Raw genomic sequence first — 21,149 nt, 5'->3', positions numbered from 1 at the left:
CCTTGCCCGGGCCTTGGGGCAACCAACACGGAGGAAGGGGCGACAGAAAGACCTGAAGCAATGCCGGTCTGACGCTGGTTTGGCTTCTCCCCGCCTCGGCTGGTGCTGGGCCTCCCTCCCGCCCCTTGGCCGAGCTGCACGGCCCGGCACAGCCCTGCCCAGGGTCGCTGCTGGCAGGCAGGAGCCCCGTCGCTGCGCGGTCGGTCGCGCACAGGCCCCTTCGCTGTCCCGACAGTGAACCGCTCGTCACCGCCTCCGCCCGCCCCGCCCCGCACGTCCCCTCGCCCACAGCCACCGCCCGACCCCGGGCAGCTCGGCGGGGCGCCGGGGCGGAGCTGCCCGCGGCCAGGACGGGCCCCGGGCCGCAGCGCCCTTGGCAGAGACCTCCCACAGCCGGGGCGGGGAGGGGAGGCGGGGGAGGCGGCGGCGGCGGCGGCGGGCGGGGGGGGGGGGGGACACACCTGCCGTCCCGCTCCTCCCCTCCGGGGCGGGCCTGCGGCGCTCAGGGACCGCCCGCCCGAGCCCGGCCCCGCTCCCGCGGGACCAGGCCCGGAACCCGCCCCCAGAGACGGAAGCGGACCGGGGCCATGTGGCAGGTCACTGCCCGCTGCCTGTGCCGGGCGAGCTCCTGCGGCTGGCGGGGGCGGCTGCTCTGGCCCAGCCCCGGCTCTGGCCCCGCGCCTGCAGCCCCGCAGCGCCGCAGCCCCGCACGGACACCCGGGACGGCCTCCGCCCGCGGCCTCTCCTCCATGGCCCCCTCCATCCGCCTCTCGCCCGCCGCCCGCAGCCTCTTCGACGAGCCGCTGGCCATCGCCGTGCAGGGCCTCGGCCCGCAGCAGCAGGTCACGCTGCGGGCGTCCTTGCAGGACGAGACGGGCGAGCTGTTCCAGGCCTGCGCCCGGTACGAGGCGGGCAGCGACGGGGAGCTGGACCTCGCCCGCTGCCCCGCGCTGCCGGGAGGCAGCTTCTCCGGCCTGGAGCCCATGGGGCTGCTCTGGGCTCTGCAGCCCCAGAAGCCCTTCAGGCGGCTGGTGAAGCGGGACGTGCAGAGCCCCTTCCTCCTGCAGCTGGAGGTGTTTGAGGGCCACGGGGACCCCCCCGGGCGGCTCCTGGCCCAGGCGCAGCACGAGCGGGCGTTCCTGCGGGACGGGGTGCGGAGAGTCCCGGTGCGAGAGGGGAGGATCCGGGCGACGCTTTTCCTGCCCCCCGGTGAGTACCGGCCGTACCGGGCTCCTTCCCCCGCGGGTGCTGCCTCCGCTCTCGGCCCGGTGCTCCCAGGCCCGGAGCCAGGCCCCCTCCAGACTCCGCTTGAGCCCGGTACCAGGCAGAGGACAAGGGGCAGCTGGGCCGTGCGGGCTGGCACTGGGCACTGGGCACTCATCGAGGAGTGGCCTGGTCAGCCTGACCAGCTTTGATCTGCTGGCCACGCTCCTCACGTGGCTTTTGTTTGCCAGTATTGGACATGAAGGCATTGATGACAGCACCCTTTTTGCTTCCAAATGCTGTGTGAGGCGGTGTCAGCCAGTCTGCATGGTACCTTTCCTCTACCTGGCTGTTTTCCAGGGAAGTCAGCTAGTAATTCTTTGCGTAAGTTGAAGGTTGCTTTTCAAGTCTAGAGTCCTAAGCCTGCTGCTCCCCTTGCCTTTCCAGCCTCTCCGCAGATCCTGAACTTAGTAATGTCGTAGTTGCTGCAGCCCAAGCTGCCTTTTGCTGCCACGTTTGTCCCCAGTTCTTCCCCGTTTGTGAGCAGAAGATCAAGTGAAGCATTAGACTCGTTTGCCCTTAGAGTTATTTTGTGAGAAGATATCATTGAGAGGGTCTGTGAGGTTTTCAGATTGCCTGACAAATGCTGTGTTGTCCTCCCAGCAGCTGTCCAGACTTCTGCTAGTTGTCTGTAGGAAGCCTCATCTCTTGCTTCCTCTTGTTTGAGAGGCCTGTAGCCACCACACGACCACCACCACCACCACATCCCACCTTTCCTTCCCCCTGTGACCCAGGGGCTTTCACCAAGCATGTTTCTGGAACCCCATGTACTGAAGGAGCTCCTCTACATAGCATGTGCCTTCCCCTCTCCCCCTTCTTCCCTGTCTGTCCCTGGTAACTCCTCCATGATAGTGCCAAAATCATACGTGCTGTCCCAGCCAGTGTCCCAGACTCTGATTGCATTGTATCCCTGTGGCTGGAGGTGAATTTCCAGTTCTTGGTTGTTGCCCAGTTGTAGCCCTGTGGCTGGAGGTGAGTTTCCAGTTCTTCTTGTTCGTTGCCCAGGTTCTTCGTGTTAGTCTGCAGACACCTGAGGGAAGCTTCACCAGCTTGCAGCAACCCCTCTCAGCTCTGGACTTCAGTCCCTGTCCCCTGATGAACCTAATGTAAAGCTTCCCTCGCCAGGTTAGCAAGGCTGGTTGCAAATACTTTCTTCTCTTAATCCCAGAATAAATGGCTGTAGTAAATTTACACTGAAACTGAGAAGCTGGAACCATCAGAAGATGAGATTTTTTTGATCAGTCTTCTGAGAAATGCACTGGGGAGAAGCCTCCTGGGTATTTTTGAAGCAGAGCTTGATACCTTTGCAGTGAATTTATGTGATATAGAGAACTTGTTGTGACTGTCAAGGGATCCCTTCCCTTCCACCCATGTATTCCCTGATGTTATCCAAAGTATTAGCAGGCCTGCTATTTTGCGCTGTCTTGTTTAATCTTGAAGCAAGGTAGCCATTTACTGAAAACTGGCACAGTAATTTAGGACCTTTAGTACCATTCTCCTGCTCTGTGTTTTTTTCTTTTTTAAAAAGACATATTCCCAGGCCTATGAATTTAAATTTAAAATGTCAGGTTAATGTGCCCTGTTATGTGGTCTCTCACAGGAAATGGCCCCTTTCCGGGAATTATTGACTTGTATGGAACTGGAGGAGGACTCCCCGAATACAGGGCATGCCTTCTGGCCAACTATGGCTTTGCTGTGCTGGCTCTGGCTTTCTATGGCTATGAAGATCTCCCAAAAGAGATGAAGGAATTCCACCTGGAATATTTTGAAGAAGCCGTAAACTATATGTTACAACACACCCAGGTTGGTTTGTTCATTGACACTCTCTCACTAGAGGGAACTCTCATTAGTCAGGTCCTGTCAGACTGTAGATGGGGCAGAGCTGCTGCACTTAAAAAAGCATCTCTGTTCAAGTTGGCTGTAATTAATTTGTTTTATATCTTTAACTCCCATTACAATGGTTCTATGGCAGATTATTCCAGTTCTTCCTTTTGAACTGGCCACGTGACACAGTGACACATAGGTCACATACTGGTAATTTCTGCTCCATCCAACCCAGTGTCATAACTAGGGTACTAGTTGCCTGGAGTCTTATTGGACTTCCAGCAGGGCTTTTACATTTATGCTCTGTAGAATGTCCTTCAGAACTAAATGCCCTTTTCAGCCATGGAGCACATGATAATCTTCTGTGATCCAGGCCTCAAGGAAGTCCACCAGCATGCATTTGTTGCTGTGTATTGTATAAGCTGTTAAAATCACTCCAAATGTTGGTGTCTGGTGAGTGTGGGTTTTAGTAGCTAGTTGTGAACTTGGGGATCCTTCTAAGTTGACACCTCTTGGAAGAGAACCCTGCTCAGTTCTGCATCTGCTTCCAAGTAGCTGTGTATGGCAATAACAACAATTGCACAAGGCAACACTTGGTTTCTCTGGAGAGCTCAAATACCTTCCTCAACCTCAGAAAGATGAGTCTTTGTTAAAGGTCTTGGTTGCTTTTCAGTCACCCCAACCCTAACTGCTCGTGCCACCTCTCTGCCCAAAAACCTCTGCAAATTGCTTCCCCCCACCTTTTTTTTCCCCTGAGAGCAGTACCATAGCCTCCCATTAACACCTCCACTGATACCCTCACCATGTTTTTAACACATTGCAAAGTTTCAGCCATATTTTCTAATTTCCCCCTTTTCATGCTTTGAAGTCAATGGGTTTGGAGCCTATTACACTGGTGATAAGGTACAAAAGGTATTAAATTTTGATGCTGTCTCAGAGCCTTTTTACCCCTGAGGGTCTTTGGGTATTGGAGCAGTTGTGATACTAGCTAACCTTCTTCCAGTATCCTTAGAGGATTTCAGCACCCTGTAAGATCATTTCGCTTTCCTATTCTAGTTAATTTGCCTGTGTAAGAGAAAATGAAGGTAACCTATTCTAGATTGACTCCAGAGGACTGTACAGTTGGCTTAGAAAAATGGTTTTAATGTATCTTACTTTTTTTAAGATACATTTTAATGAGTAAGCTACCTCATAATACTTCCTTTTCATTGTGAGTTAGACACCAAGCATACTAGAGAAACGAGAGAGCAGCTAATCTGGAATCTGCTACCCCATGTTAGCTTCTTAATAGGGGAATTGAAGACAGTGGTTGAATATAAGAAATACGTTTTCGTAACTGATGACAGTATCATAGTCATTGCTGACTTTGAGCATTTTGCACTGAAAGAAAGCATTTGTAGAAGAAGCCTCCCCTGCCCCTTCCCTCTTTTTCCCTGACCTGCCTTATAAGCAAAGTGAATCTGGGCTGCACATCTGCATGCTTTTTGCAAGCGCAGCTGTACCCTCTGCATATCCTTCAGCACTGAGCCTTGTAGCTTTGTTAGGATGATGCTGCAGTCTCAGCAGGGCCTACGATCGTAAATCAAGCACAGAACAGTGCCCCAAGGTCCCTCAGACGTGGGCCCTGCACACAGGACCTTAGATGCCTATACCTGGAGTCCAGATTCAAGGTGGACACTGCTGCGAACATGGCAACATTTTAAAGAAGTGGTGTGCTATGGTTCATTGCTTGTGGTTTCTCTTTTCTCCTCTCCAGGTTAAAGGTCCGGGGATTGGTTTGCTTGGAATCTCGAAGGGGGGTGACCTGTGCATCTCCATGGCCTCCTTCCTAAAGGGCATCACAGCCACCGCCCTTATCAACGGCTCGGTGGCAAATGTGGGCGCAGTGCTCCGCTACAAGGACATCACCATTCCACCCCTTGGTTTCAATGTGAAACTCATCAAGGTCAGCAAGTCTGGGATTGCTGATATTATCGATGTACTGAACAACCCACTAGAAGGGCCTGGCCGCCAAAGCTTTATCCCTTTGGAGAAGGCTGAGTGTCGCTTCTTGTTCATTGTTGGCCAGGATGATCACAACTGGAAAAGTGAATTCTTTGCAGTTGAAGGGAGCAAACGTTTGGAAGCTCACGGGAAGGAAAAGCCTGAGATAGTCTGTTACCCTGGAGCAGGGCACTACATTGAACCCCCCTTTTTCCCGATGTGTGCCGCCTCAATGCACCTGCTAGTTGGCCAGCCTGTGGTGTGGGGAGGGGAGCCCAAGGCACACTGCGAGGCACAGATAGATGCTTGGAGGCAGATCCGAGCTTTCTTCTGCAAACACCTCATGGGCCAGCCATCTGGAACATCCAATAAGCTGTGACGTGCGTTAGGTTACTGGAAAGTAAGGTGTAAAGTACAGATGAAGATGCTAGTGTTTCAAGTTTGTTTTGTTAAATGGCTCTGAATGAGAACAAAGAACATTAGAGAATAAGCTGTTGGGTTTCTTGGAGGATGACAGTGGGCGAGAGCATGAGAGCTGCTTCCTTTTAACACCCTCCTGTAACCTTGGTTAGAGGTCTTGGCCTCCTGTTGTGTGTAGTGTGGGATTACAGCCTGTGGAAGAACGATGGTACGGCTAGGTCTGCTTTGGATGTGAATTTAAGTGGAAGTAACTCATCCAAGCTGAGAAATGGGATGAAAATTTGCCTTGGCTTTCTCAGAGGAGACATGTCATTGCCCTTACCAGAGCCAGCTTCATGCTCTAGTTTTTTTGGAAGCAGCTGTTCTCTCTTCCTGCCTCCACTAATCTTTCTGTTCTCCCTGTGCACTTCCCTCTCCTTCACTGCTCCTTCCTCTTCTCCCATGTCACTGAACTCTATCTGCCTTAACACTTAGTATCTAATATTTCACTTGCCAAAAGCAGCAATACTGTGCCTGCATCCTCAGATGACGCATCTCCCGTTTATAAACAACAGGTCCTAGAAATGAAACATTTGTATGGTTTTGGAAAGTTCATAAGCACGAAGAGATGACAGAGTCGGACCTGTTGGTCGTGGTGCCTGGAACTGCTCGTGGGCATCTCCTCAGCGGGGCTGGGTATTCCTGTGTAGGTCCACAGCACTGTTGGAGGGCAGTTTCTCCCTGCCTGTACGTTCCCTTAATGCCTCCACAGCCGCCTGCTTGTCAGCGCTGCTAAAAATAGCAGGGCTGCGAAGCTGGCATGGCAACTCCCTGAGGCATCTTTGCCTTGCCACCGGGTGCTATGCAGGCAGGTTTGTGGGAGCTGCGTGGGGCGCGGGGAGGCAGGCTGGAAGGGGCGGGGAGGGGTGGCCTTGCTGCGGCGGGGGCTGCTCTCTCCCCCCGGCGCCGCTGGCCTCCGGGCTCCCTCTGGCGCTCTCCGAGGAGCGTGGGGCAACGGGGCGCTCCCCCACCCCCCGCCTGGGGCTCGGCGGTAATGTTTGGCACCCAAGGACGAGTTCGAAAGAAAAAGCACTGGCTGTCGCTCGTGGGGCGCTACTGAGTTTGCACTACTGTATAAAAATGAAGTTTTTTTAGCGCATCAGTGCCTTACAAACGCAAGCTGAGCGGGTGTAGGCTAAGTTGCTGTTCGTGTTTTACGTGAGTTCTGCTGGTGTGGTTGTGCGGGTTGCATTCACTGTGTTTTTTAATGGATTGCAATAAACCGTTAACCTCTACCAGCGCCTCGCTGCTCCAGACGATTTGGGGGGCGGCGCAGAGGCGGGGGGCGGCGCAGAGGCGGGAGGGGCCCCGGGGGGGGGGAGGGGGCGGCCTTTCCCGCGGCGGCTGCAGCAACGCGACGCCCGGCTGGGGGGCGAGGGGCTCTGCTATCGATTGAGGCTGCCTGGCGGGGGCGGGGGCGGCGGCCGCGCCCCCGGTCCCGCCGCCGGCGCTCGCCCGTCCGCCGCCGCCGCCGCCATGTGGAGAGCGGTCGCCGCCGCCTGGTCCCCGGCGCGGGCCCTGTGCCGCGCCCCGCCGCCCCCCCCGCCGCCGCGGCGGCGGGCCGTAAGCGTGGCCGTGTCCCCCGCCGCCGGCCTGGCGGACCGGCGGCTGGAGACGCGGGTGGCGGGGCTGGGCCCGGGGCAGCCGGTGACCTTGCGGGCGGTGGTGGCCGATGAGCGCGGCTGCCTCTTCCAGTCGTGCGCGCACTACCGGGCGGACGGCCGCGGCGAGCTGCACCTGGGCACGGACGCCTCGCACGGCGGGGACTACACCGGCGTGGAGCCCATGGGGCTCTTCTGGAGCCTGGCCCCCGCCGGCATGGAGAGGCCGTACCAGCGGCTCGTCCCCCGCAGCACCGGCACCCCCATGAAGGTGGAGGTGTTGGTTCACCAGGGCCACAGCCTGCCCGGCGCCATCCCCGGGCCGGTGGTGGCCAAGGCCGAGGTGGAGCGGTGGTTCACGGCCCCCGGCGTGCGGAGGATCCGGCTGAAGGAGGGAGGCGTAAGGGGCTCCCTCTTCCTGCCGCCGGGTGAGTGCCCCGGCCGGAGACCCTCGCCCCGGGCCCGGCGGGCCCCCGGGCTTCTCTCTGCAGAGCAAGGGCAGTCTCGTAGAAGACAGAAAGGCTGTCACCCGGGAAATCCGCATTCCGTAACAGATCTGGGCGCCGCCCTGCAGCGAGGTGCCCGGGGTTTTTTGCCGTGAAATCTTAGGGAGACGCTCCCCAAGGCCTGTCGGGACGCGGCCCCGCTTGCGTGTGCCTGGGCCGTAGCGGCAGCCCCGGGCAACCGGCAGCCCCGGGCAACCGGCAGCCCCGGGCAGGGCAGCCCCGGGCAAATGGCAGCCCCGGGCAATCGGCAGCCCCGGGCCGGTGGCGCTTGAGACAGGCGGAAGGTAGGCGAGAATAGAGCTTGCGGAGATCACCGTGTCGCCGCTCGCAGCCCGCGATTTTTCAGTAGGTTTGATGTTTGCTCTGGACTGCCAGAATCTGTAACATTCAGCAAAGCGGATACGCTTCATGGTGTGAGCCTGTGCTAAATCTCCCAAGGATTTTTACCCTGAGTAGGATCGGATCGAGGCATTTTTCTTCCCTGTGAAACACATGCCAGTAAGCAGAGCAGTGGAGGAGATTCTAGAAAATATAGGTATTCCACCTCTGTTACACCAGAGCCAAAGCTAAGTTAATAGTCGAGTTACTTCGGTTAATGGATTTCTGAGCAAGTTCTGCCTGTTCTGCTTGTGGGATGATTGTGCCTTATGAGGTGTGAAATTCTGATGGACTGCTAGTGGTGCTGGAAAATGAAACCTTACGCCTATGATGGTGTTTGTACACTTGAGCCGTGATTTAAACTTCTTGTATTTCCCTGAGTGTTGTGCTATTAGAACTGTGCTCCGTATTACCTCTAATTTATAACAGCTTGGTTCAGCAAATCCTCCAAGTACCACTACAGTTATTAGGGATTTAAGTATTTTCGGTGAATGATTTCCAAACCAATAATCTTTTTATCCATTTAGATACGGATCCAAAGTCCACTGAAGGAAAAACAACAACAGAGACTGAACTTTGAGTTTTGGATCAAATGTTTAGTCAGCATTCTGGATTTTCCATCACTGAGAAATGGTTGTTCTGACATATCCTGCCTTAGAGAATGAGCTGGATTTCTGCTGAGCCTAGTGGGAATCCAGAGATCTGCAAGATGGAACTGCACTTCTCCCTTTAGAAAGTCTGGCATTGTAATAGTGTGGAAAAATCTGGAATCATTGCTTAAATGATACTGGCGTCCTTCTTGATGGAGGATCCAGTTACAGCACTACTACCGTACCTTTCTTTCCTCCAGGGATGGATAAATGTTAATATTATTAAGATAGGAATCTTAAATATGAACTGTTCTTAGTAAAAGTGAGATGATATGAGTGGGCTTATGCTGTAATTCTAATATGAAAGAGATTGCAGTTCAGGTATAAGAGTTACAGACGTGGGGGGCAGGGTGGTTGTTTTTAAACAGTGGTAAAGTTGTCTAGCCCATTTTATCCTGCTTTTTAGTGAGCTACGCAGAAACTGTATACTTGGGCATGTGTAGGCACTCAGGAAGGCAGTCCAGGATCCCTGTGTTAAGTTGAAGGTTGTCTTCATGAGAAAGAAATACATTCATGCTTGACTGTGTTCTGATCACATGTTCTTGCTAGTAAAGCTTTCCAGGTAGGGGTGATAAATGACTGAATACTTTTTTTCCTAGCCGTCTAGGCTGACTGGTGTTAACTAAAGGTTACTGTTGATCGTAGCATTATGATAAATTTATCCACACATAATTTCTCTCAATTGGAATATTGAACTTCTATGAAAAATTTCAGAACTGAAAGAAAAAGAACCCAAAAGCATGTTTCCATCCTTTTCTGATTTCCTAATGCTTTAAGTTAGGAGGTTTCCACCATCTAGCATGTCTCGTCCAAAAGTTCCTTTTCTAAAGCACCTTGAAATGCCAGAGGTCTTTTCTTTATTGCATATAGGTAACATCAGAGTTAATGCACTCTTGCACAAGTAGGTGCTTTTTCTGCTGAGATAGTTGTAGTGAGCTGGGCCCATGTACATCAGTGGTGACAGCTGGTGGCCAGGAAAAAAACTGCCTGCCCGGGGTCTTTATAGTTCCAAGAGGTAATATCCTTAGCCCTTTAACCTAGGATCTGCTGGCATGGCATACAGTAATAGCACAACATGACCTTGGCTGCAAAAGCACGCTCGTTTAAAATTGTGGTTCTGATTATTTCTGTAGTTTTGTGGGATTGACTGTATACATGTATATGCATGTTTATCTATATATCAGTCATGCACACATAACCGCACCCATATAGCTCAGTTTTACTCTCTGTCTCTTCACATCTGAGCAGCAGTTCTGCTGCCAAGTGTTACAGTGCTGATGTTGAGATAGAGCTAGTAAGTCCAGCTGATTTCATCTAGCAGTGGGCGTCTCTTTGCTGTGCTTTGCTCAATGCACCTTATTCCAGAGTTTGCATAAGTTTTGTAGGATTTACTTCTAGGGTTTAGTGCTCTTGCCTCATCAGTAATAAGCTTGCACTTTGCTAATTAAGGTATGACTTCTTTGTGGGAAAATTGCTGATTTAGAGTATGATTTTTCTGAGGGTGGAAGGTTAAGACCATTGAAAAATATATTTAGAACAGTTTGTTGTGTTTTTTTTTAAAAAAACAAGTTTAACTTTTCATGTACTTTTACAGGAAGGTAAGGACCTATTCTTAGTTTGAAATAGCTAAAGTGGGATACAACACTGGTTCTCTAATCTGCTGTGCAAATGGAAAAGTAATGAGTATTAATAGAAAATGTCTTAAGCCTTCTATATTTTGTTGTTCACTCTTCACCAGATAGTTTTTAGTGTCCTGTTTGATAACTTGCCTTCTGCACCTCTTCTTTTTAATACAGGGGATGGCCCCTTTCCAGGAGTGATCGACATGTATGGCGATGAAGGAGGTTTGATTGAATTTAGATCCAGTCTCCTGGCTACCCATGGTTTTGCTGCTCTTTCTCTGCCATATTTTGACTTTGAAGATCTGCCTAAGGTCATGAAAGAATTCAAACTTGAGTATTTTGAGGAGGCAGCTAGATTCCTACAGCGTCACCCAAAGGTGAGTGTAATGAGAGATCTCTCAGAACAAGGGAGGATTCAGCAGCCATGCCCAAGTGGTGGTGGTGATTTTTTTTTTTTTTTTTTTTTTTTTTTTGGAGTACCAGTTCCTGCTGGGCAGGTTTAGGCCCAGTAATGGAAAAAGTGTAGGTCCTGCATATGCAGCTACGCATATGACTGCGGAGAGTGAGTTTCTTCCAGCACAAGCTGTCTGTTAAATAAATTCATGCTGGAAACTAGGAGATTCTTGATCGTTAGACCAGTGAAGTGCTGGAATATCCTCCAAACAGGAGCACTGGTGATAAAGACGGGTTTTTTAAAAATGAAAGCAATTAGTTTAAGAGAGGATGATACAAAACTGCTCAATAGTCAGCAAAGGAATGGATTAGATGGCTTGGTATGTTGCTTTCAGTTTTACTTTTCAGCCTAGAAAAGGACAAGACTAAGTACTACTTATTTAATCCTTCAAATGCCATTTGTGAGGTTACTTTATTTGCCTGAGACATGTATAGCAACAGACTGTGCTTGAATTTCCTGCTACTTGTTTTGGGACAAAGAGAAAATATTTGCGTCAAAATATGCAGTCAGGAATAGGTGAGGTCCAAGTGATGGTACTTCTTTGATATTTTGTGGGGTTTGACAGCTCTTGTTGCCTCTGAAAAATAAGACACTAAACAGAGGGAGGAGCCTGGGTCCAGGCTATAGCTTTCCAACAGGTCACGTCAATAATTAACGTAACCTAACTTTTTTTTTTTTTTTAAATAACACACCTCCAAAGGCATTTAATGGCTAATCCCATTCTAACACATACTTCCTTTTTCTTCTTCTCTTCCCCACCCCCTGTCTTATCTGAAGGTGAAGGGACCAGGAGTTGGAGTGATTGGGACTGGGAAAGGGGCAGAATTAGCGCTCTCCATGATCACCTTCCTGCCAGAAGTAGTGGCTGCTGTCTGCATCTCCGGCTGCAGTTCAAACACAGTTGCAGACCTCCATTACGGTGAGATGACTCTGCCTGGGCTGCGTTTTGACATGAATAAGGTCAGTGTTTCTGACGCTGGTGTATTTGACACTTTTGAAGCTCTGGAGGACCCAACGAATCCTGCTAATTCTCCTTGCACGATCCCCATTGAAAAAGCAGAAGGTCACTTTCTCTTAGTGGTAGGGGAAGATGATCGTATGTGGAAGAGCTCCTTATATGCTGAGCTGGCAATCGGGCGTCTACGCCAGCATGGGAAAGAAAACTTTGAACTCTTGAGTTATCCAGGAGCAGGTCACAGAATTGATCCTCCTTCTACTCCATTTTGTCAGGTAGCTGTGGATCGTGTTCTGGGGGTGCCTGTTCTGGGGGGTGGAGAGAGCAAAGCACATGCCCATGCACAGGAACACTCCTGGGGAAAGATTCAGGAGTTTCTGCACTTGCATTTGGGATGAACACTTAAGCACCTGCAAGCTGTTGCAGAACTGCAGAGGACTGAGCTTGAGCCACCAAAATGACTGGTGAATTGGAGGGACTGACTGAGAAAAGCTTTGAAATATGAAATAACCAAATGACTACTTAGCTACAAGTATAAATCCAAAAAGAAAGGGATTTAGTCGTACTAGCCTAAGTTATTTTAACTAGGTACAGGGAGGAGAAGTGAAACAATGATAAGCTTGCTGCACTGTAGTACAAATTTGACAGCCTGAACAGGTCATCATATCAAGAAACAAGTATCTGAAGAGAGTAGTAGGTACTTTCTTGCTGGCAGTATTTACGACTCAGAGAATTTAACAGCTAACCTGCACCCTCAGCAATGACAGACTGGATCATACCTGGGGAATGACGGCAACCCATGGATGATAAGCTTTGACATCAAAATGATGCATGATTCTGGCTTTGGGCCTTAAGTTACCTTAGCCCAGAACTCTCAGATTTACTTTGGAAATGTTTTCTATTCACATGAAGCTGGGGATATCTATTTGTAATGAGGCTCGTATACCTTGACCTTAGGTAGTGGTCTTCTGGTGACAGAGTCTGTTTCTTTCCAAGAAAAACTACCTGTAGAGCGGGAAAATGAAGAGTACTTTTCCTGTCATCCAGGGAGAATGGCAGCACTAGCACTGTCTTGTATTAGGGATGTAACCATCTGTTCCTATGATGTCTTGGATTGGCATTTGACACTCAGGGTATTCAAATTCTGCCAGATAGGTTAAAGCATGGTTAAATGCAGTTACGCTATGTGCAAGTCTTACTTCTCTCTTTGTTGCTTGTTTTAAACTAATAATACCTGCCATTAAGTTAGGGATTAGTTACTTGTGGAACTCTTTAGTAATGATGTCAACGGATTCTGACAGCTGTTCTTAGGGAGAAAGCAGAGTTGAGAGACAGGAAAGATTAGCCAGCAGAAGATGAAGACTGACTGTAAAAAGCTGTCACCTTACAGCGATGATTAACTTAGAATCATAATACTGAAAAAACCCCCAAACAACCCCAGACAAACCCAAAACCGACCGCCCTTCCCCCCAAAAAAACCCCAACCCACCAAATCCACATCTAGGCTGTCTTTTCCATGACTGCCTGAGATTGGGTTTTTTTTCATCCTAATTAATTTTTGGCTAGTGCCTTATTTTTCTCCACCATTCAGGTAGAAAGAAACAGCTTCTTCCCAAATGAGTTGATCTCTCGAGAGGGTCTTGCTGGAATGGTGCCAGCGCTGAAGGCCTGTTTCACAAGGGCCTCTATCAATACAGTTTCTCCTTCCAAGGTCATTTTGTTAGACCAGTTTGAGAGCTGTCCAGGAAGATACAAAACCTTAATTTATGGTGCTCAGTTTTGCTTTGCTCCCAGGGATCTTTTCTCTCCAGTTAACTGTCATTATGCTGCTGCTCAGCTCTCATTAGCTTTCTGCAACTCTTATTACTCCTTATCATTTGATTGAAGTCACATGTTCTCCACGCGCCATCACTGCCAACCGAACAATTTACGCATCCACTCCTTACAAGAGAAGCTCCATCCTGCTCACTCCACACAAAATGTCTTCACACCTAGTCTCTCTAAATAACCCTCACTGGCTGAAGAGGCCTTTGCAGAGTTGTATTTGGCACTTGAATCTCCACTAAAACCGGCAGCCCCAGAAGTCCAGGACCACAGCCTGCTTGTGTATTGGTGTCACCCATGCTTAGTACGCTGCCTTTTTTCTAAACTCACTCCAGGTCGCAACCATAGAGGAAACAGTTGTCTGAAGGCTTCCGTTTGTTCTGTCTGCCTCGTCATGTGCATCCTGAGTAGTCAGAGCTGTGTAACTGTGGTAGAGCAGCGCCTCCCCAACCCTGCTTTGTTACACTCCTGCTAGCGATACCTCTGTCGCCACACTGCAGTCCTACCTCAGCATATCCATTGCCATGCAAGATCGCAAGCTGGAGGTTCAGGAATTAAATGTGAAGTTGTAAATAAAACAAAAACCAGGTAGCTTAAAAGTCCTCAGACTTAATTTCTGAAGCACAAGCCTTTAAAATAATTCAGGGTTAGATTATGTCAGATACATGCAATTTGAAAGAAAAAATACTTCCTTTATTAAAAAGCGAGTCTGTATAAAAACCTGACATTATATTTTTGTTTCTGAATAGTTCATTTGTTTGGAAAGCTGAATGATATTTTTTAAACAAACAAAGGAGGAAAAATTAATATAATTTTACACTGAAGATCCTTTCGTGAACAGGTCAGGGTATTCCTGGACAAAATAATTCACGGAAAGGTCTGTAGAAAACCAGCCAACTTTTGCACTAGTATTTTGTATATTTACAATGCTACTTGGAGAACAAAGATACGTCGCAGACACTCCGCAGATAATGCAGCTGTTTCCTGAAGGCTGAGTTAAACTGAGTGCCTGATTACAGCCTTAGTTAAAGCCACGCTATATTTATATAGTCTCTCATTCCTTACCTGGCAAAACTCCCATAGCGTTTCGCTGAGACTCTTGCTTGGGTGGCCGGATTAGCTTCACTCGCTAAATCTGGGGGGCCCTCAGGCCCGAGGCGCACCTGACCCTGGGGTTCCAAAACACCCCGAGAGGGCCGTACGGCCCGTGCCGGGTCTGGCACAGCTCTGGCCAGCTGCTGCTCGCAGGGAGCAGCTGGCAAAGCCCGGGCAGCTCCTGCAGCACCGGGACGGCTCCGTGCGGGGTGCGCGGCTTCCAGGAGTAGCGGCAGGCAGGCCCCGCGTCACCAGAGGTACCGGCACCCCCAGAGGTACCGCACCCGACCGAACCGCCGCCGGGACCTGTGAGCCTTTGCTGCCGGCGCTGCTTGTAATTCGCAAATTGTTCTAACTTCTGTCGCGGGTCGGCTTCAATAAAAGGTGCCTGATAATGCTCGTGGGGCGTGAGGCTGGCTCTTTGACCGCCGCGGTTGGCGCCAAGAGGAGGGCGGGCGGGAGGCGCCGCCAGGGAGCGCCCGGCGGGAGGACCACCGCCACGGCCCACAATGCGCCGCGGGCCGCCCCCTACGCGACTTCCGGGATGGGACTCTCTCTGTGGCCGCGCATCTCTATGGTCGCCAGGTGCGGTTGCCGCCGTGCTCGCCCCCCCCACCCCGACGTGTCAGTGGCGCTGCGCATGCGCGGGAGGCGGCTGTGCCATAGCAACCGGAGCGTTAACGGTAGCAACGGCCATGGTGGGTCCCTTCAGTGCCGGCGCGGGCGCCCGGCGGGGCGGGCGCTGGGCCTGCAGGGGTGGCGGCCGGCCTGGCGGCTGCCGGCGCCTTGCGGAGAGGCTCAGCCGGGGCGTCCCCGGGACCTCGCAGCAGCGGCGGCGGCTGCGGGGGGACGCGACGACCGGGGCCTGCTCCGGGATGGGGGGGGGGGGGGCTGGCGGTGCCACTCTCCTGGCACGGTGGGGCGGAAGGGGCCGGGGGATGTGTGAGCGGCGTCCCCTCAGGGCTGCCCCCGAGCCGTCCCCGGGGGCCGGGTGTGGCAGTGCCGCCGCCCCGGTGCTGCGTGAGCGGCAGCGCGGAGTCGAGCCTTTCGCGGCCAGGGCTGCTCCGAGCGGGGCTCTGGCGCCGAGCAGCCCAGGCACGGCATAAGCTGGCCAGAAGGCAGCCCAGTGCTCGGGGCGTTGGCTAAGGCGGGGGAGTTGTGGCCTGTTACTGTGCCTTGGAAAAGGGGGGTTTCAAGGATAGATCAGAGTAGTGGGGAGTCTGGGATGCCATCCTGTAAAAACCTGAGTTAGTACGTGTTTTTAAGGCAGCAGTGTCTGCGATTACTACAGCGATTAGCCTGGTATCTGTTGCTGTGCAATTCTGATTCGCTCTCTTTAACATATAAATGTTTGGAAATGAAGGCATAGTGTCACTGGTTTACTTTTTCTTGGGGATCTGAATTTTGTAAATACTCTGTGTCCAACAGCCATGTTTTTGGGGGAAAAATAGTTTCTTTTGTTACAACTTTTATATATACAGGGATGGGGGCTTTTCCCCTTATGGTATAATGTTTCTTGTTTCTGCCATGTTGATGGTGACTCTTCAGGGTGACAGTTTCAACTATTGATCACTTGGCGTTTTGAATATTCAAAGTAATACAACTTTCTTTAGTCTAAATACCTGCAGGAAATCGTTCAATATGCAGGTAGAGGAACTCTGGAAATAGGCTTCCCTTAAGTAACCTCCCTTGTCAGAAGATACTATGATTTATCTACAGAAACTTGAAGTGCACTTCAAAGAACAAAACGAAATCCCTGATACGTGTTCTCTTGATAACCCACTACGCTGATTTTCATATTTCCATCAGACTGGATATTACAACAGGAGAAGCAAGTCAGCAGAGGTCAGGGAAGAAGCTGCTCCTTGTGCTCACATGGATCACCAGCTTCAAAGTCCAGTTTTAGGTGTGACTTTGAAGCAGTAGTAGGCACTGGTCATAAAAATCTGTTTCTGTCTTCAGCATGAGTTACTGAGATCACGTACCCAAATGCTGAAACGATTGGCTACCATAATTATGAAAAATGCAATGAAGTTCCCGTCCAAAAACCCTGATTAACTGGAAGCCGGTTGTTTTTGCTGGCACACTGGCAGCTGTTAATCGCATTTCATGAGGCTGTTGGAGTGGGAACTCTGGACGTGATCTTCTGAACAGGAGGAGGTCACGCAGGTGTTTATCTGCAGCAGACACCAAGGAGATACTGCCATGGCACGAGTTTCCCAGGTTGTCTACAATGGGACCTAGAGTAGCTATCGCATGGTATAGACAGTGTTAAAATGAATGCCCACCAGTGGGCGGAAGCAGCTGGAACATCTGAGGATGCTCAGGGATATATGTCTAATGAAGGTATATATTGGCATTTGAGATGCATGCTCAGGCTCCGTGGTATTGCTGGGTCTTAGGCTGTTGCTGGGTGTTCAGTGCCTGTAGCCATCCTTCTATATGCAGCTGCCTCAACTGTTGTCTTTCACCATTGGGTCCAGAGTTTCCAGGGGTCTAGAGTAAAGTACCCAACAGTAAAGCTCTGTGACTGAGGTGATTGCCTGTAAGATTTGCATGGAAGTTAGTTTGTTGGTTTTAACTTTTACAGTCCTTTTTTTTGATACCCAATTACCTGAAAGGCTGCTTCTATCCACATATCGTAGTGCTACACTGAAGAGCAATAGAGACGCCCAAAACTAGAGTCCTCTTGTTTTTGTAGAAAGGAGGCTGTTGAACAGTTTTTGTGAAAGATTGGTCTCTGGAACCTTTTTAATCTGAAAGACATCTTGGAATATGTTTCATGTTTAGGATATATCAGAGTTTCTCTATAAAATGCTGTTTTGGATACCATCATGTGGTTTTGATAAGACTCTGATGTGAGGCAGAAAAGTTGGAGTTAGTGACGACAGAAAGTTGGTCAGTGGGTCAATCCTTAAAAAGCCTTGTACATCAGCTCTCAGATTTTTCCTAACTGAATAATACATGCTTTCACGTTGCATGACGTGACTCAACATAAAACGATTGGTGAAAAAGCAAATATAAAAAAATCCAGATTGCTCTTGATTTTTGGCAAGATGTACCATATTTTCCTCAGTGAATCTTAAGAGGCTGTATCATTCTGTCTACTCACAGACTTGCTTTCAGACAGGAAGTGGCTAATGCACAATAATAGAAAGTGTGGGGTTTGAAGAGCATTAGACCGCATTTTTCAGTGCAGTAACTTCTTATGTCTTTGAATTGAGTTGAATTTCACCATCAAAGCTAACAAGCAGTGTCCCAAACCCGTGCTCCATGTGGGACAGAGAGTAAGATCAGGAAGGTAACATCCTTGCATGAAGCCAATTGATTGCTTCTGAAAACGCCACCACCTACCACAGAAAATAAAATTACAGGACACGGAGGGGTTCCAGCCTCTTAGACTCAGCTGGAGGAAGATAATGGAGAAATGTGGTAGAAGGGGGTAGACAAGCAGGACAGGGAGAGAGAAGGGAGAGGCGATAGGTTTGCAGTGAACAAGCCAACTAAAAATTTGCAATCAATATTCATTTAAGTTTGCTTCATTTTTAGGCAAAAGCAACAACTATCAAAGAAGCTCTAGCCAAATGGGTAAGTACCAGAACAATATCTAGCTGCTTTGCAGTACTCTGTGGCATGGGGTTTGACTGTATTCAGCTAAATTTATTTTTCAAACTTCTTGTAAGAAATATGTTTGCTTGAAACATCTGCTATAAGAAATTTCATGAAGTAAAAATTTTGCTATTATTAAAGTATAATACATTCTGTTGGACTTTCTGTGTGTTCTTGTTAAGTTGATACGTCTGGTAAAGATGAGTCTGTTTTGCTCTCCTGCCTTATTCTGCTGAATATGCATTGATAGAAGGTCTGAGGCTACAAAGAGATTTAAAGTTGGGGACGTCTTACATTTTAATTATTATTGTCCCTCATATTGGGCAAAGCTTAACTCAGAATGAGTTTCTTGCTTGTTTTTCTTCTTAAAGTACTGTATTAATACAGACAGTCATTTGAGGTGGTGACTGACCTGGTCTTGGAGTGTTCTAGAAAGCTGTTTGTTGGCAAGAATGTGGAGGTAATTTCAAATAATGATATAGGATGCTCTGGGTCCGGTTCACAGTCCGGTAAAACCAGTGAGAATCTTTCCCCAGTCTCAGTGAATTTTAGATTAGGGCACAGATGTGCTGTTCGGTATACATGCACGCTCAAGCTAATTCTGGCCATCTGCTAGAGCAGGAGTTTATAAATGTTTTGGTCTCTAGAAGATCTGGATGTGAGGCAGTGTGAGCAGGTACAATTGAAAGCCAGATGATCTGTACCGTCAGCTCAAGGTACTAGTCTGTAATTGAAGACCACTTTCTTTTTGAATTTATCATTGTTTAGTACCTTTAGTATTTCAGGTTTTTTTTTCAGTTATGTTGGTATATCCCACAAATTTCACTCCTGCTCTCCTAATAAGAACTAGAATGCAACAATTTGTGGACATTAGCATTACTGGCGGTGTCAACTGACTATTAAAAAACTTTGGTTTTCCTCCCTCACTCTTTCTGCCATCCAAAACCTCAACTCCATGTTTCCTGTTAAAGATTTGTTTTCCATTTGCTCCTCTGTCACGTGTCTCTTAGAGATAATAGACCTGTGTCAGTGAGTTTCCATAACTGTTAGGCATAAAGTGCTGAATTTGCTTTTCTGTTCATGTTGTTGGGGATGGGTCTAAATCTTCCTTTTACTACTCCTAATCTGGGACCATGTGACTTGTCAAATTGGATCTGGTGTTGTGTTGCATTCTGGATGTTTTTCTTCCCTTTGATGTAAGGGTTTACCTATGCCCTACAGTCAGGGTGACTGTTGTGGTTTAGCCCCAGCCAGCAACTAAGCACCACCCAGCCGCTCGCTCACTCCCCCTACCCCGATGGGATGGGGGAGAGAATCGGAGGAGTAAGAGTGAGAAACACTCCTGGGTTGAGATAAGAACAGCTTAATAATTGAAATAAAGTAAAATAGTAATGATAATGATAACAATATAATAATGATAGTAATAACAATATACAAAGCAAGTGATGCACAATGCAATTGCTCACCACCCGCCGACCGATACCCAGACAGTTCCCGAGCAGCGATCGCCGCTCCCCAGCTAACCCCCCCAGTTTATATACTGAGCATGATGTTATATGGTATGGAATAGCCCTTTGGGCAGTTTGGATCAACTATTCTGGCTGTGCCCCCTCCCAGTTTCTTGTGCACCTGGCAGAGCATGGGAAGCTGAAAAGTCCTTGACTAGCATAAGCAGTACTCAGCAACAACTAAAAACATCAGCGTGTTATCAGCATTCTTCTCATCCTAAATCCAAAACACAGCACTATGCCTGCTACTAGGAAGAAAATTAACTCTATCCCAGCCGAAACCAGGACAGTGACATTAGTTAAATCAAAGCAACTTTAACTTAGCAAACACATAACTTGTTCTTAAAAAAGTGTCTGTTCTGCCTGTGGTTTCTCTGTGGCTTATTGTGGTAGTTCAGCTGACCTTTCTTCCAGAAGTGCATGGCAATCAGGTTTAATTGTTCTTGGAAGTGCTCACTGCTGGCCACAGTCTGTGTTGGAAGCTCTCTCCCTTTCATGTTTTTAAGAAAAAAATGTGTTTTATTTGTTGGTGTAGATAGATTATAAACTGAGTATAAATGCAAATAGATACAGTGTTGTTCTTAGAAAAGAAAATGGAAGCTTCATATTTATATAGTGACTTAGTTTGAACACATTCACCATGTTCTAGCAAAACATCTGACATGCTTATTTGCTAAATCAGTAATTATGAGTAAAAATATTATCACACTGAATTTAGACAGAAACTGGAATATAAGTAAATGCACAAGGCAACATGCTAATTTTTTATTAAATTAAGTCGCCTGAAGTATTTTGGGTACATAAGAGAGAAAATAAGTTATCAAAACCTGATCTTGTGCTGTGGGATTCTTAAAGATTTCTGGGATGCAATTCATTTCATTACAAAGTAGCCATATAAACCAGTCCAGGCCTCAGCTGTCTCACTTTTCAGGAGCTGCATAAAAATGGGGGGAAAACAAGAGTCCTTGTTTTGAAAGTAGATTTCTCCTTTGTTAATGGACCTCCAGTCCTCCCACTGAACAGTGTGTGAATTGACAAAATGCTCCCTTTGTGCTGTCAGGGAGGCGGTTGTCAAAACTGGTGGTACTACCAAACAGATACTTGTTCTAAGTGTTTAGTCAATAATTGCCATCACTTCAGAATTTTAAAAGATTTAATAGACTATATTTTTTTAATAAACACAAATGCTGAAGTTATGTCCATTTTTCTAAAGCTCTGAACTTAGTATTTAATCTAGAAAATTGTCAACCTAGACTGTAAATAGGAAATTTGTCGTCTTCTGTATTCTCTAAAGTGTGAAATCTTCCCCCACTTGTTTTTAATGGCTAATTAGAAATTTACTTTTTTTAGATTCTTAACTCTCCGAATCTGTTGCGGTTCTCCCCCCAAATGCACTCCCCTGTGTTCAGTTTGTGTTG

At 48.7% G+C, this 21,149-nt stretch overlaps 2 protein-coding genes across 2 annotated transcripts; both read left to right on the top strand.

Annotated features, from left to right (window-relative positions):
• Positions 1–587: 587 nt before the first annotated feature.
• Positions 588–5,449, top strand: LOC104027169 (acyl-coenzyme A thioesterase 1-like). The gene is made up of 3 exons (XM_075712670.1): positions 588–1,209; positions 2,864–3,066; positions 4,844–5,449. The coding sequence occupies exons 1-3, from the start codon at positions 588–590 to the stop codon at positions 5,447–5,449; spliced, it is 1,431 nt and encodes a 476-aa protein (XP_075568785.1).
• A 1,556-nt stretch (positions 5,450–7,005) lies between these two features.
• LOC104027816 (acyl-coenzyme A thioesterase 5-like) lies at positions 7,006–12,093 on the top strand. Its single transcript, XM_075712932.1, has 3 exons — positions 7,006–7,558; positions 10,461–10,663; positions 11,518–12,093. The coding sequence occupies exons 1-3, from the start codon at positions 7,006–7,008 to the stop codon at positions 12,091–12,093; spliced, it is 1,332 nt and encodes a 443-aa protein (XP_075569047.1).
• The last annotated feature ends 9,056 nt before the right edge of the window (positions 12,094–21,149 follow it).

This window comes from Pelecanus crispus, chromosome 6, assembly GCF_030463565.1.
Source record: "Pelecanus crispus isolate bPelCri1 chromosome 6, bPelCri1.pri, whole genome shotgun sequence".
NCBI lineage: Eukaryota > Metazoa > Chordata > Aves > Pelecaniformes > Pelecanidae > Pelecanus > Pelecanus crispus.
This window is presented reverse-complemented; position numbering and strand designations above follow the sequence as displayed.